The sequence below is a fragment of the Ananas comosus genome, linkage group 14 (assembly GCF_001540865.1).
Source record: "Ananas comosus cultivar F153 linkage group 14, ASM154086v1, whole genome shotgun sequence".
In the NCBI taxonomy this organism is placed as follows: domain Eukaryota; kingdom Viridiplantae; phylum Streptophyta; class Magnoliopsida; order Poales; family Bromeliaceae; genus Ananas; species Ananas comosus.
In genome coordinates, this window is record NC_033634.1 from 9,854,417 (window position 1) to 9,869,007 (window position 14,591).

At 35.7% G+C, this 14,591-nt stretch overlaps 2 protein-coding genes and 1 long non-coding RNA gene across 3 annotated transcripts; 1 reads left to right on the forward strand and 2 right to left on the reverse strand.

The window, feature by feature from the left end:
* LOC109720344 (aspartic proteinase CDR1-like) lies at positions 1,104–2,477 on the reverse strand. The gene has a single exon (XM_020247394.1). It carries the CDS (start codon positions 2,475–2,477, stop codon positions 1,104–1,106), a length of 1,374 nt encoding a protein of 457 aa, XP_020102983.1.
* On the forward strand, positions 8,473–10,220 carry LOC109720790. The gene is made up of 2 exons (XR_002219058.1): positions 8,473–8,633; positions 9,807–10,220. It is a non-coding gene; the product is annotated as an uncharacterized LOC109720790 (long non-coding RNA).
* LOC109720345 (aspartic proteinase nepenthesin-2-like) lies at positions 10,961–12,334 on the reverse strand. The gene has a single exon (XM_020247395.1). It carries the CDS (start codon positions 12,332–12,334, stop codon positions 10,961–10,963), a length of 1,374 nt encoding a protein of 457 aa, XP_020102984.1.

Here is a 14,591-nt window from a genome sequence, read left to right on the forward strand (position 1 = left end):
TATTCACGAATTATTTGCGAATTATTCGCAAATTATTAAAAATCCAAATTAAACGGTCCGTTTACGAATTTTTCCCAAAGAAAGAGAATTATTCGCAAATTTTTGGGCCAGCCAAATTATTCACAAATTATTTCCGAATTATTCCCAAATTATTGAAAATATGAAAAAAAAACTTATAATTTTTATTTTTAAATATAAATTATCTTATATTTTATATCTAATATTTTATACTTTATACCGAATCCGTTTTTTAGGCCGAATTTTTCAACGAATTTAAAAATTAGAAAATAAATTTTATGCGTATTATATCCGTACCGAATTTTTGCCGAATCCAAATTAACTAACTATGGTAGGGAAAAGGGGGAGAAGGTGAAGGGTGTTCGTGTGAGATGGACCCAGCTGGTTGGGTTTGAGTTTAGGTTCGGGTTCGGTTTAGAATAGTATTGGGGTCAAAATAGATGTATTTAGTATAAAATTATTAGTCAGTAAAAAAAGTATAGTCTAAAATAGATAATAACGGCTATTTGATAATTGCAGCCATTAAATTGCCGCTAAATGTCCATTTTGTTGTAGTGAGCGCAGAGGTTAAAGAAATTACTAGTAGGTTTGTAATGAATAATTGAAGCATTGTGTCGAATAATTCAAAAAAAGGAAAGGAGTATTAATATTGTCATTTAACAACTACATAGTGAATTAATACTTAGATCAAAAGACATTCTAATACTAAAAGGAATATTCTTGCAGTATAATATCACTTTTAATAAGTTGATATTTTAAGGTAGCAGCGCCTTGCATGCAGATAGATTATGTTTCGAATGTCCCTTTTCCTTATAAAAAACTTTGAAAGGTTGTGAATCTTTATATTGATCACATAGTATTGTTCCTATAGTGGACATTGAATCACTATTCATCATATAAAATACATGAATTTCAAATAATGTGAATATTAAATTCAATGATCCCGTCATATGAATAGTTTTAATATAAAGATTTGTTCTCTAAAAATAATCTTACTTTAGATTGCTTTAGATAAATACTATTAAAAAAGAAAAACATATATATTGGGCACATTATTTTGGGTCTTAGTTTCCTACTACTCTCTTTCATGGTTGGGAGTCATGTTCACAATTCTCTGGATTGAAGGCTAGTTGTGATTGCAGCACATCAAAAGTAAATCGAGTATTTGCTTGTTGGTATGCCCCGAGAATACTTGAATTGTCCTGTGGCAACATTGCAAAGCAAAATATTCCCTTCGTCCATGCAATGAGGAACAACTCTCGCCACATGATATGCATTTGGGCCCCTTGTAAATGTAATGTTATGCTCGGCATTAAGCTCTCATAACTTGGTTGGAAAAGCCAACAAAGTTTAAGATTTGTCTTGTACCTCTGTGGGTCCACTTCAACCAATTTCTTATGGCGGAAATAATCTCTAAGCTCTTTCCTCACTCGTTCAAAAGCTGGAGTTATTAGGTAAGTGATGAATGAGCCGGAGTCCACATAGAACCCGCCCGACCCATTCGGCTTTCGTGCGAACATTCTTGGCTCAAACCCAAGTCGTTTGTTACCAACACTAATGTCATTTAAAGTAATGTAATAGAAGCACACACCTTGTATGGGTATTATCGGTGTGGTTTGGACTGGCCCTCTTTGCACAATGTTGCTTCCGAATCGTAAAAAGCTTATACTGTTTGAACCTACCGGGGGAAGACAATATGAAAAGCGCCCCTGGCTGCCATGATTGATAAGTTGTCTTGTAAATGATTCCTCGGACAAACCTAATGCCATTACTCCTGATGGATAACCATGGTGGTCACTAGTTAAATGTGTATCATGTGAGCAGCCAAAGGCAAGCCCTTCAACAAACTCGAGGTGGCCACCATGGCTCGAATGGAAGCCAAAGGTGTCTTTTGAGAGCGTGCCAATTGTCCGGGACCCACCAATATAGCTGATCTGGTAGTGGCAACGGTTGTTGATGCAATGGTAATATCTTTGTGGGCAAGGGTTCTGGTCAGAGCAGGATACATCAACAAAGGAAGGGGATTGGCGAGGGTCGAAGTAAGGTTCATTTTGCACATAGCAATTGATGCATGGCTTGCATTGGGTCCAAGTAAGATAACTGCCTGTATCTAGGTCTAAATGGTAGCCAATGCTACCATTTCCAGTGCCAATTGTCACAAAAACCATGTACAATGCTTGATAGTAAATGATAGGGGGGCGAATAGTGGTTATTTCATGGCCAACAGGCGTTGGTTCAACATTGTTCAGTTTGAGGAATCGATTTTCAGAAAGGCGGAGGGACTCTTCAAAGCGTTGTGAATCGGTGAGGTTAGGGTTGTAAATTGGGGACCGAGGAGAGTGATGATATATGAGCTCAAAGCTTAAGATTCTTTTAAGTGCTACAATAGTTTCAAAGGAAAAGAGAAGGATGGACATTAAAAGAAGAAAGATAACATATGAATGGATAACTTTGCCCATGGTTGATATTTTGCAAAGAAGTAAATCATAGAAGACATGAAAAGATTTATACATATATATATATATATATATATATAGTAGGGCTACTGTGCTATTAGGAGCACAGCTGCCCTTGTGCTCCTAAGTTCTTAACCGTCCATCAAATTTGATGGGTGGTTAGGATGAATGGGAGAAGAGAAAATGGAGAGAAATTGAGAAACTCAATTTCTCTCTATTTTCTCTTTTCCTTTTCACCCTAAAACCAACACTATCAAATTGAATGGCAGTTAAAACTTAACACAAGTGCATGCTGTGCTCTTAATACAAGTATCCCTACTATATATAGTATATATATATATATATAATATAAATAATATAATGATAAAAATAGATAAAGCTAAAAAATTTAACAGGCGAAAAAAATAAAAAAGAAAATCCAAAAGATATCTGATGTAAGGAAAAAAAATCTGGGATTCAATCGCAATCCCAACTACAAAATGACTTCTCTAAAATGGAAAAAAAATCTGTGGATCAATAGAATCCACTACAAAATACTTCTCTAAAATAAAAGAGTTTTAAATATCTAAGTTTTTTTTGGAGGCTTTTTTTCGATTACAATTTTCAGTGAATTGTAAAAAATTTAACAAACCTAATTAATTAAAACACATAAATTTAAATCAATAGTATTTTTTTAAATGCGCTAAATATATATTAGTGCATTAAATTTAAATTCCAGTCAAATTATAATGCCTTAAATCATTTCAATCGCAATTATGAACAATTATCACATTTTGGTAGGGTTGATAAAAATTATAGTGGCAATTTAATTTACAAATGATTGATAAATGAAACTTATACGGCAATTACAATATAAATATTAAACCTTGAATCCAAAACTAAAAACTCCATAGATTAAATATAAAAAATAAGTAAAACAAAACATTAATATATGTAATAACAAATAATCGTACTCTCAAATTACAGATCTCAGCAATCTAAATTAAATTTTGGACACGTGTTCTAACAAATAAAATACTTGTTCAAAATTTAGGCCAAAAAATAACAAAATTCTATAAAATAAACACCTATAATCATCGGAAAAGCCTCAAAATTAAAAATGCTAAAACTCTTTCCACATTTGAAAACTTGCTCAGAATACGAATTACAAGCCGACAAAAAGAATCTGTTCCAAATAATATCTTTCTGCAATCAGTGTATCATAACATATTTTATTTCATGATTGAAATAGTTGTAAAAAAAAGTGCAGTAATCACATAATATATAAAAGAAACACTATTAATAAAAATACCAATTTGAAGTCAAGAATAGGATTACACTATTAAAAGATTGGAAAATGAATACTATTCGATCTCACATTTCCAGCTAATTTTATTCTAAATGAAATAAATGAACGTGTACATGCTACCTTCCTCAAAAAAAAAAAAAACATAAGAAAAAATTAATTACTAATTAAGCTAAAGACATTTTGAGCACATCATTAACCGTGACACTACCAGAATAAAGGCATAGTCGTGTTCGTCTCTCAGCTTGGTAATATCGTCGTGCAAATCCTAACGAGCAACAACAAAATATTAGTTGATTAGAAGAATAAATTCAAGAGTTACTGGTTAGAGTTCGAAGCAATATCTAACTCAAAAAAATTTACCCAAAAAATTCAGAAATTAGATTAAAGTAACTCTTAAATCAACGATCCATCATCAAAAAACTACCTAAGAAGCTAAAAAAGACTGATTCAAATTAAAGAAAATACTACATAAGAAAGTGTTAAAAAAAAAACATTAATAGGCAGATCAAAATATATAGAAAAGAACTAGAAAATGAGCTATACATCCCATATCAATTAAAAATAAAGCATTAGAAAACCTTCACTATAATGAACGATACAAGCAATATATGATTGATTACGAATAAGCCTCTTTTCGTTTCTCTCAAACATAATACCTATATGATCTAATCAAATCACTGCCGTAATGACTTGATGCTAATTGGATTGTTTGAATACGGATAATTCCGCACCTGTTAAAATATAGCAAAATTAAATCAAACAACTTAGAAAAATGTAAATAACTAGAACAGACACATGAAAAACAATATCCAAATTTCAAAAAAATTAAAGAGATTTTTCAATAAAATACACAATCAAGTTTAACACTCGATGACAACCTAGATAACTGTGAATCAACGCATATATACAAATACATAATTATCTAAAAATCACAATAATCTTAAAGATAACATGGAACGATTGAACAATAGATCTTAATTAATTTCTCAAAAAAAAGGTCAAAAGCTTTATAAATTTATTATAGAAAAGGTAACAATGAAAATTTCCTACAGCAGCTAATGTCCAAATCTGGATCTCATAGTAATTATCCAAAAATTGCTGTTTGTTTGTTGTTCAAAGACTAATACCTTGAATAACTCCGCAATTGCAAAATAAACACCACTTCGTTCAGCAAGAGCAGAAACATTAAAACCATCATTTAACAACTCAAGAAACACATAATCCACTAGTCCACGCACTCCAATCATCAAAATTTCCACTGCTTAATGTTACAATACAAAAACCTGCTAATCGTCACGAATTTAACGAGAAATTTCGAACCCAATGAGCCCATACCTCGCCATAACCCCCTAATGCCCCATTGTCCACCGCGAGCCGCGCGGACGCGTTGCCCACGAGGATATGTATGACTGTATTATGAATATTTGAATCAAGATCGCCCCAGCCGCCGCACTGGAGCTCCCCAAACCGCGCCCGCCGCCGTCGCGAGTGAACACCGAGATCAAAGCTCTTGGTGATCTCTCTCTCCGCCACGCACCGCTACCTCCGGCCGCCGCCAGCAGTCCTCAGCCCCACTTGACCGCCCGCACCCGTCCCCCGCCGGAGCGCATCGCTTCGGCCGCCGGCGACAACCTATCTCCACTGGTCGGTAACCCTATATTACCACACACTGATTAGTCCGGTCATCTTTCCGGTGATGCGAAAAACACCCCTAATAATCTCAAAAGTGAGCACGATGATCCCTACCCACTCGGTGCTGAACATCGTGCCACTCTCCGTTAGTCAAGATCTCCGTTGCGTAGTGATGCGATTAAGATACTGGTCACGTCACTGAAGTTCGCATCATTCGTGCTTCCAACAGTGCCGCAGTCTCCGACAAGTGACAAACCCTCCAACATCGCCGATACACTATCACGGTGGCTCAGCTTGGCTGAATACGCCTACGTTTGCGCTAGCGGCCATGACAACCGAATATCACTTTAATAAATTATTTTTTAGGAATCGGAGTTTACCGCAATTTACACTTTGGGATTGCTAGTTGCAGCAGCCGGCAGAGTAACCTCGACTGATGTTCAAGGCCCCAAGGCCTTGCGAGATCGAAAATTGATTCCCGCAATTTGTCGCAAAATCCGCCGACGGAACGCGTTTTTCGTTCGGAAATCTTCCGAAGTGCCCGTGAGCATATTGTTTATGTCGTTGATACCGGTGGCTTGTCACCCGCATGTTTTCGAGCGGTTCGGGAATGACGGGTTAAGCGACGGTGGTCCGGTTCGAAATGACACTTACGGAAACCCGGACGAACGAATTATCCACATAAACGCTTCCGATGAGGTCAGTGTGTTTGCTGCTAAAGTCGATGAATAAGTTTTAGTGCAGTGGTATCGTAACGAGTCGATGAATTTCGGGACATTTCGTGTCCCGGCGAGTCCCGATCATTTTGGGACTTCCGTGTGTTATTCGTAACGTTTTTGGGGAAACCGATTCCCGTGGGTTTAATTAAAGGTTTGTCTTAGTTTTTCTGTTTGGGGGTTAGATACAACCTTGAACCCTCCGATATTCCAGTTGATGATCCTTCCAAATCGAAACAGGCACGTTGTTCATACAAGTAGTATCGATTCCGAAGTCGTACAGGTGCACGCTCGGTTATATGCTTCTTACCCTTATATCCGTCGTTGTTATCTTGCATATATATCTTATAGATATTTGAGCCTAGCACACCCCAATTTGTTCTCGCTATACTCTATCTCGGTGTTTTTCATATCTAGTATATTAGTAGGATAGAGCCGATTTAATATTCATTTAATCGAATGACCTAAGTTGGTCGTTTGGTAATTCCGTGTCTGTACCTATTCGTCGTACTACATTGTATGTGACTACTGTCCGGTGACTATTTGATACTAATGGCTGGTACCGATGGGTAGATTGTCGGTTGATTGCCGACGGATATTATAGATCTTACATTGATTCGTAGATTGACATCCCCTCGGAACCTAGTCGACGGTTCATAGTATTCCAGTAAACCTAGTTGCGGTTCAGTGGCATATCTGTTATTGACATTGAGTAGTCAAATACGGCATACCTTCGAAAGGATGTTGATAAAAATCCATCTAGTTGACCTAAGTGCTGTACTGTATTCTATGTTCGATGACCTATTGGTCGCTTGTCCCCGAGCGGGCCGTGATTGTTGCTATTGCCAATCCCGTTGTTTTTGATGCATAATCACATGCATCTGCCACATACTCGCAGCATTCACGAACTACCAGGGCTGATCCAAGCCGCGGCTATTGTCTTTTCCGAAAAAGTGTTAGTATGTGCCAGCCCGTGAGCCCACCATCGGTCAGAACTGGGTTAATAAGCACCGTCGCACAAGCGTCAGAAAACTGGTTAGTAATACAGTAGATCCAGTGGCATAGGCTGAGGTTCTGAAACCGCATGCCAGGTTTCTGATTGGGATATTTTTGGGAACGAATCGTCCGGGTATAACATATCATATACTTTGTTCTTTATACATCGTAAGCGATTTAGTATATTCCTAATATATTTTTGTTTACCCATACACTCATTGCGCAGAGTTAAACACCATGTACATTCGTTCTATTACAAGTTAGGCGTGATGAGGATGTTCCTAGTTTGTCTCCTTCCTTCAGTTTATTGTTAATATCTACTCATAATCGTATATCTTTCATAACTTCATTTATCTCATCCTGAATTACCGGTAGTACTCCCTCACCTTCGCGCTTGTGGTACCCACTGGAAGGATACATTACATGTCTCTACCGCCACCCCATTTCATATTGGGCGTAGGTAACAGCTAATCGACACGTCGTAGCGGTCGTAAGAGTTCCTCCCAGACATTCGTCTAGTTTCTATCCTTTCCTTACCAAAATAAATACTTAGACATATGGTTCAGTTGTTTTTTTTACTTGGATAAATTATTTTGGTAAATGAATATTAAAGAACTTATAAGTTTCTTGAGAAAAACGGTTTTCTACCCCTCTGGTAAGCAATTTTTAAAGAAAAAAGTTTCGTGTGGAAACAGTTTTGAAAAGGTTTTATTGCTTTCATACTCTTAGTAGCTTCAAAATGATTTCCGTGGGAGGAAATATGAACTGATAGATGTGATTTATGAATCTCTTAAGAAAGAATGTATATGTAATGGAATGTATACGTTTGTTGATTTGTACTTCTGCGATGCCGGCAAATAATGGGAGAACTCTGTCCGTTGTGAAATATTCACTCTCCCTATATTTGTGGTGCAACTGGTATACCCGGAGGCTAGGATTCACAAAAAAATAAAATTTGGCACATTACCGCTTACTTCTTAAACCAAAAAAAAGACCTCGTTGACACCACAGGGACTGCTTTCCGAGAAAAGTAAATTGAGAGCCAAAAGACCATTAGAATTGAAAAGCAATTATGGGACCGAGTCATACACCTACCACTCATACAACAAATTACTATTTTATATTCGTGGATGATTATAGCCGGCATACTTGTTGTTATTAATCAAAAATAAAATCCAAGCTTTGAATGCTTCTAAAATTTAAAAATTTGCAAACGAACCGTATTAATTAGGATCCTCCGAACCAGATCGAGAGAGAATTTATTTCTACAAGTTTGAAAATTTTAAAGGCAATGAATACTTCACAGGTATTCGACAACCAGTTACACACCTCAGAAACTGTTCAAACGCAAAGCGCAAAAATCAAAGTTTAGTCGAGATGGCAAAAAGCATGTTGAAAGCGAAAAAGCTCCCAAACAAATTTTGGGCAGAAGCGGTATCTACTACAACATACATTCTCAAAAGAAGTCCAATTTTAGTGCTGGAGAATATTACACCTTATGAAGCATAAACCGGCTGGAAACCGAAGGTAAAACACTTTAAAATTTTTTGATCGGTTTCTTTTGTTCATATTCTATCACAAAATAGGCAAAAATTGGATGATAATAGTCAGAAGTGTATTTTTGTTGGATATAGCAAAAGAAGTAAAGCCTATCGATTTTATAATCCTGCTACTAACTCTTTAATTATAAGTCGTGATGCTATATTTGATGAACAAAAAGCTTAGGATTGGAGCGCAAAAGTATAGGATAATCCACTTCTAATATTCGAAAATAAAACTGTAACTGAGAATAGAAACAACGGTGGAAGTACGACAAGCACGGAAACAACACCACAAGCTTTACCGCGAATTTCACCAGAAACTTCTCGAGAGACGATGCCAAGAAAAGTAAGATCACTTAGTGAAATATACGAACAGTGCATGTATTCACAATGTGGAGAATCGCAAAACATCGAAAAGGTGAGAGAATCTAATTATTGGTGTAAGGCGACGAATAAAGAAAATGTGCCATTAAGAAAAAATAATATCTGTGAGTTTGTTAAATCGCCTATAGATAAAGAAGTTATTGGATTTATCACTACAACAAAAACGGTCCATAGCGACACTTTTAAATATCGGTACAGGTCAAAAGAAGTGATGCTTGCTAAATTACCGATACTTTTAAAAAGTGTTGCTATATGTGGGGTCGCTAGGTATATAGTGACAGTTAATGAGTGTCGCTATAACCTAAAAAGAGTGTTACTAATTTATCAACACTTATTTAAACATTTAGCAACCGCTAGAACTCTACTTTGTTGGCTGCGGTGGCGGAGGAGGACGAGAGGGAAAGGCTCTTCGTCTAGAATTTCAGTGGATTGAGTGAGGAGAGAATGGGAGATAGTAATCGATTTTTTATTTTTTTTTCTTTTTTGTTTGTAATCGGGCTGAATGGGCTGGATGGGGTAGGTTGAGTAGAGTAACCTTTTATTTTTGGTTTGATTAGGCTTTATATTTAGGCATTAGTAGATTATATTTTAAAGTTTTGGCATAAATAGGACACTTATATAAAAGTGTCCCAAACATGTGTCCCTATAACCTAGTTCTGTTGCAATGTATGTGGATATATAAGACGAAAAGGATATTAAGAGATTTGAAAGAAATAAGAAACCACCGGTTGTGGTATACTAACCCTAACGATTTTTATTTTTGTTGTTTTAATAGTGTTTGGACAGGTTAAGTTGATGATCGAAAAAGTACGAGAAGGGTTCGAGTTGATACGCTTCGCAACCGAGGAGCAGATGGTCGATATTTTCACAAAGCCGCTACTATTGGAGAAATTCATATTTTGCCGAGAGAAGATCGGTGCGAAGAACATTAGCATTATGGGGGAGTGTTAGAGATAATGCTAATGAGATTAAGATTAGATTATTCGATCTTATCCATTATTATATTCGGTTATTTAAATTATGGTTAAGATGAAATCAAATCAGAGTAGGATACTATGTAATTAGTTATAAATAGATAGGCCGGGATTATTTGGTTAGCGAAGCCGGTATTAATTAAGTTGAAGCCGAGCCGGGCGCTAATTAATTTTTGCAAGTTGTATGGACGCATCCTGGTGACTTTTCTTCAATATTGTTAGTTTTGTTTTGCTTCCACAACAACATACCAAATTCTTTGATTCGTCTTCTTCTTCTCTTATCTTTTCTATTTTACTTTTTGTAGAGATTTCTATATATCATAACAAGTATATAGAACGTATTTGTTGGAGGCCCACTGCCGTAACAGGATTTACTTATGTTGTCGTATTATGCTTTTTTACAGTAGAGAAGGTTTTATCAAAAAAGAAAAATCAATTTCAATCTTTTGTTATGAATTCCCGACACATCTACTTGCATTGTCTATACTGTTTATAACCCAACATTGTCCATTGAAAAGATTTGGCAAAGAAAGCATGCTTCTCTAAAAAAGGCTAAGTCAAAATCATGGATTTTATCAAAAAGCACAATATGAAAGATAAGTGCCAAAGATGAAGTGATGTTGATAATTCCTGGTAACAGTCAGATGTCATATTTCCAATAATCTCAAGAGTTTATTTTTAATAAGAGTCCCATAAGATTAGGAATATTCACTTTGGTTGCATAATATTCTTTCGATTGTGGACCACTAGATCCACCATCCATCATATAAAATGCACAAATATCAACACAGTATGAATTCTGGATTCAATGATCTCATGATACGAATAGTTTTCGTTAAAAATTTATTCTCCAGAAAAGGTCTTCCTTTGGATAAAGTTTAGATAAATACTATTAGGGAAGAAAAACAAGCACATAGGCACATTATTTTAGTATTTATCCTCTTATTTTTCTCTTTTAAGGTTGGGAGTCATGTTCACAATTTTCTGGATTGAAGGCTAGCTGTAATTGCAACACATCAAAAGTAAATCGAGTATTTGTTTGCTGGTACGCCCCAAGAATTGTCAAAGTCTCCAGCGGCAGCATTGCAAAGCAAAATATTCCCTTCTGTTGAACAATGTGGAACAAGCTCTGCCATGCTATACTCATCTCGGCCCCTTGCAAATGAAATGTCATACTTGGCATTAAGCTCTGATAATGTGGCTGGAAAAGCCAACAAAGTTTAAGTGAGATTCCATATTTTGTTGGGTCCACTTCAACAAAATTCCTATGGCGGAAATAAGCCCTAAGAACTTTCTTCACCCTTTCGAAAGCTGGGGTTATCAATCGAGAGACTGCTGCCCCAGAGTCCACAATGAACCCGCCTGACCCATTCGGCTTTCGGGCAAACATTCCTGGCTCAAATCCAAGTCGTTTGGTACCAACACTGATGTCATTTAAGATAATATAGTAGAAGCACACACCTTGGCTTGGTTCTATAGGTGTGGTTTGGACTGGACCTCTTTGCACAATGTCATCTCCGAATCGTAAAAAGCTCATACTTGTTGAACCTCTCAAGGGAAGACAGTATGAGAAGCGACCCTGACTACCATGATTAATGAGTTGCATTGCAAATGATTCCCTGAACAAACCTAATGAAATTATTCCTGATGGATAACCATGGCTAGGTACAACTAGTTGGCTATCATGCGAGCAGCCAAAGACGAGCCCCTCAATAAACTCAGGGTAGTCACTATGGCTAGAACGGAAGCCGAAGGTGTCTTTCGAGAGTGTGCCTTTTGTGTAGGAGCCATCGATATAGCCAACTTGGTAGTGGCAACGGTTGTTTATGCAATGGTAATTCCCTTGCGGGCAGGGGTTTTGGTGGGAGCAAGAGATGTCAATAAAGGAAGGGGATTGGTGAGGGTCAAAGTAAGGATCATTTTGTGGGTAGCAATTTATACATGGCTTGCATTGGGTCCAAGTAAGATAACTACCTGTGTCAATGCTTAAGTAGTAGCCAATAGTACCATTGCCAGTGCCAATCGTCAAAAAAACCATGTATAATGACCCATAGAAAATGATACGGGGGCGAATAGCAGTTATTTCATAACCAACTGACATTGCTTGAGAGTTGTTTAGTTGGAGGAATCGATTCTCAAAATGGAGGAGGGAGTCTTCAAAGCGTTGTGAATCAGTAAGGTTAGAGTAGTAAATAGGGGAACGAGGTGAGTAACGATAGATGAGCTCAAAGCTTAAGGATCTTTTCAATCCTCCAGTAGTTTCAGAGAAGAAGAGTAGGATAGATATTGAAAGAAGAAAGATAAAATGTGAATAGATGGTTTTGGCCATGATGGATATTTTGTGAGTTTAGAATAACAATGTGGGTAAGATATATATATATATATATATATATATATATATATATATATATGTATATATATATATATATGTATATGTATGTATGTATGTATATGTATGTATGTATGTATATGTATGTATGTATGTATATGTATGTATATGTATGTATGTATGTATATGTATGTATGTATGTATATGTATGTATGTATATGTATGTATGTATGTATGTATGTGTGCGTGTATGTTTATATATAGAGTGAGGCTCCGTTTGCTTTCTAAAGCATAGGGCCTCCGTGCTTTTTTTTTTTATAATGAGATATTGGAATCGATGATCCACTCTATTTGACTTGATCTACACTATTTGAAGTATTGAGAAATCAGGTTTCATGGTTTTTTTGATCTCATTTAACTTATGATTGAGTGGTCCCAAAATAAACTGCTAGAAATAAAAATCTCATAAAAAGAGGTGATATAGAGGACTTAAATTTTAGATCGAAGATCTTACTTTAAGGGTAAAAAAATTATTATTTCAAAATTTCATTCAATTTGAATATTTCTATATCTTTAAATTTTAGATCAAAGATCTTACTTTAAGAGTAAAAAAGTTATTATTTCAAAATTTTATTCAATTTGAATATTTCTGCATCCTTAAACTTGCAATTACTTCATATTTACTATTTAAATAATTAATTTTTGAGACTTTTTGATCACTGGATAAATGAAATAAAAAATCATGAAACATGACATCTAGATACTTCAAATAAGTTAACGAAGCGAATCATTGATTTGGATGTCGCATCGTCAAAAAAAAAAGAAAAGAAGCAAAAGCACAAAAGCCCCCTTACTTTTAAAAGCATCGTAGCCTCATTCTCTCTCTCTCTCTCTCTCTCTCTATATATATATATATATATATATATGTATGTATATGTGTGTGTATGTATGTATATGTGTGTGTAAGTATATATGTATATATAAGAAAAAACTAGATAAATATAGAAAAGATAGGCAACCAAATAGATAGAGAGAATCCATAAGATGTTGTGCAGAAAAGACAATTGTAGATTCCCACTGCATTAGGTGCAGAAAAGACAATTGTAGATTCCCACTACATAATGGCTTCTCAACAAACAACATTATGTGTAGATAATATTTAAATGGTTTAATTGTTACTTTTGGAGGTCAAAACTACATGCGTCAAAGTCAATGAAAAGTAATCCTAGTGGTCTCAGTAAAAAAGTTTAGGACCCATTTGGGAACTGTGAATTAATTTAATGCAGAGTTTTTTTTTTTCCAATAGCATAAAATTTGCTCAAAATTACATTATTTGGAGAAAGACATATTGATCAGCGCCATATGATTTGCATGTACACCTAAAACCCTATTTGGTGTGTACACCTAAACTCTGATGAGACTTTTCAATATTCACTAAAATACTGTTGGTATTTACACCCAAAAATTATTCTTATTTAGATAAACTTTACGAGATGGATGCCACTAAATATGATAAGAAAATAAGTGGCAATATTATTTTGTAACAATATCTTGAACTCTACTTTGCTATTGCTATTGAATTCTCCGAAATGAAGGCTATCTACAATTGCACAAATGCTGATTGAGTATGTTTTTGCTGAAATGCCTCGAGAATGCTGATATCTTTCCTATAACACCATCGTCCAATAAAACAAAATTTTCTACTTATCAATATAGAACAATTGCTCTTGCCCAATCTGTATATAATTTCTTCTTCCCCTCTTCTCTTCTCAAAGTGGTTCAAAGATGATGTAACAATAACTAAGATACCATATCAGTGCCACATTATATGTTACTTGTAATATATCAGTGTAATTATACCAAGCCAACTTTATTAGATGGTAGAACTTTATTACAACAAAATTATAAAGTTTCGAACTTTCGCTAAATTGACAAAATATGGATTAAGTCATGCTAGACATGATTAAAATAGATTTTGAAAAGCTTAGACTAAGTTTGGATTGGATTGAACCAATTCGGATCGAAATATAGTTCCAGAAGAAGGAAAATCTGAGTTTTAGAATTTTTAGATGCCCGGAACAGGAATTTGAGCACTCAAAATGGTTTTGGACAGCCTAGTAGAGCTTCGGAACAAGTGGACACTCTTTTAGAGAGTGAAGTTGGTGAGAAGGCTAGCTTTTGGGCGTCTGAATAACCTAGACGCCCGAAACTTTTTGGACTCTACTTGAGGCATCTGGAACCCTTCCGACCTTCCAAC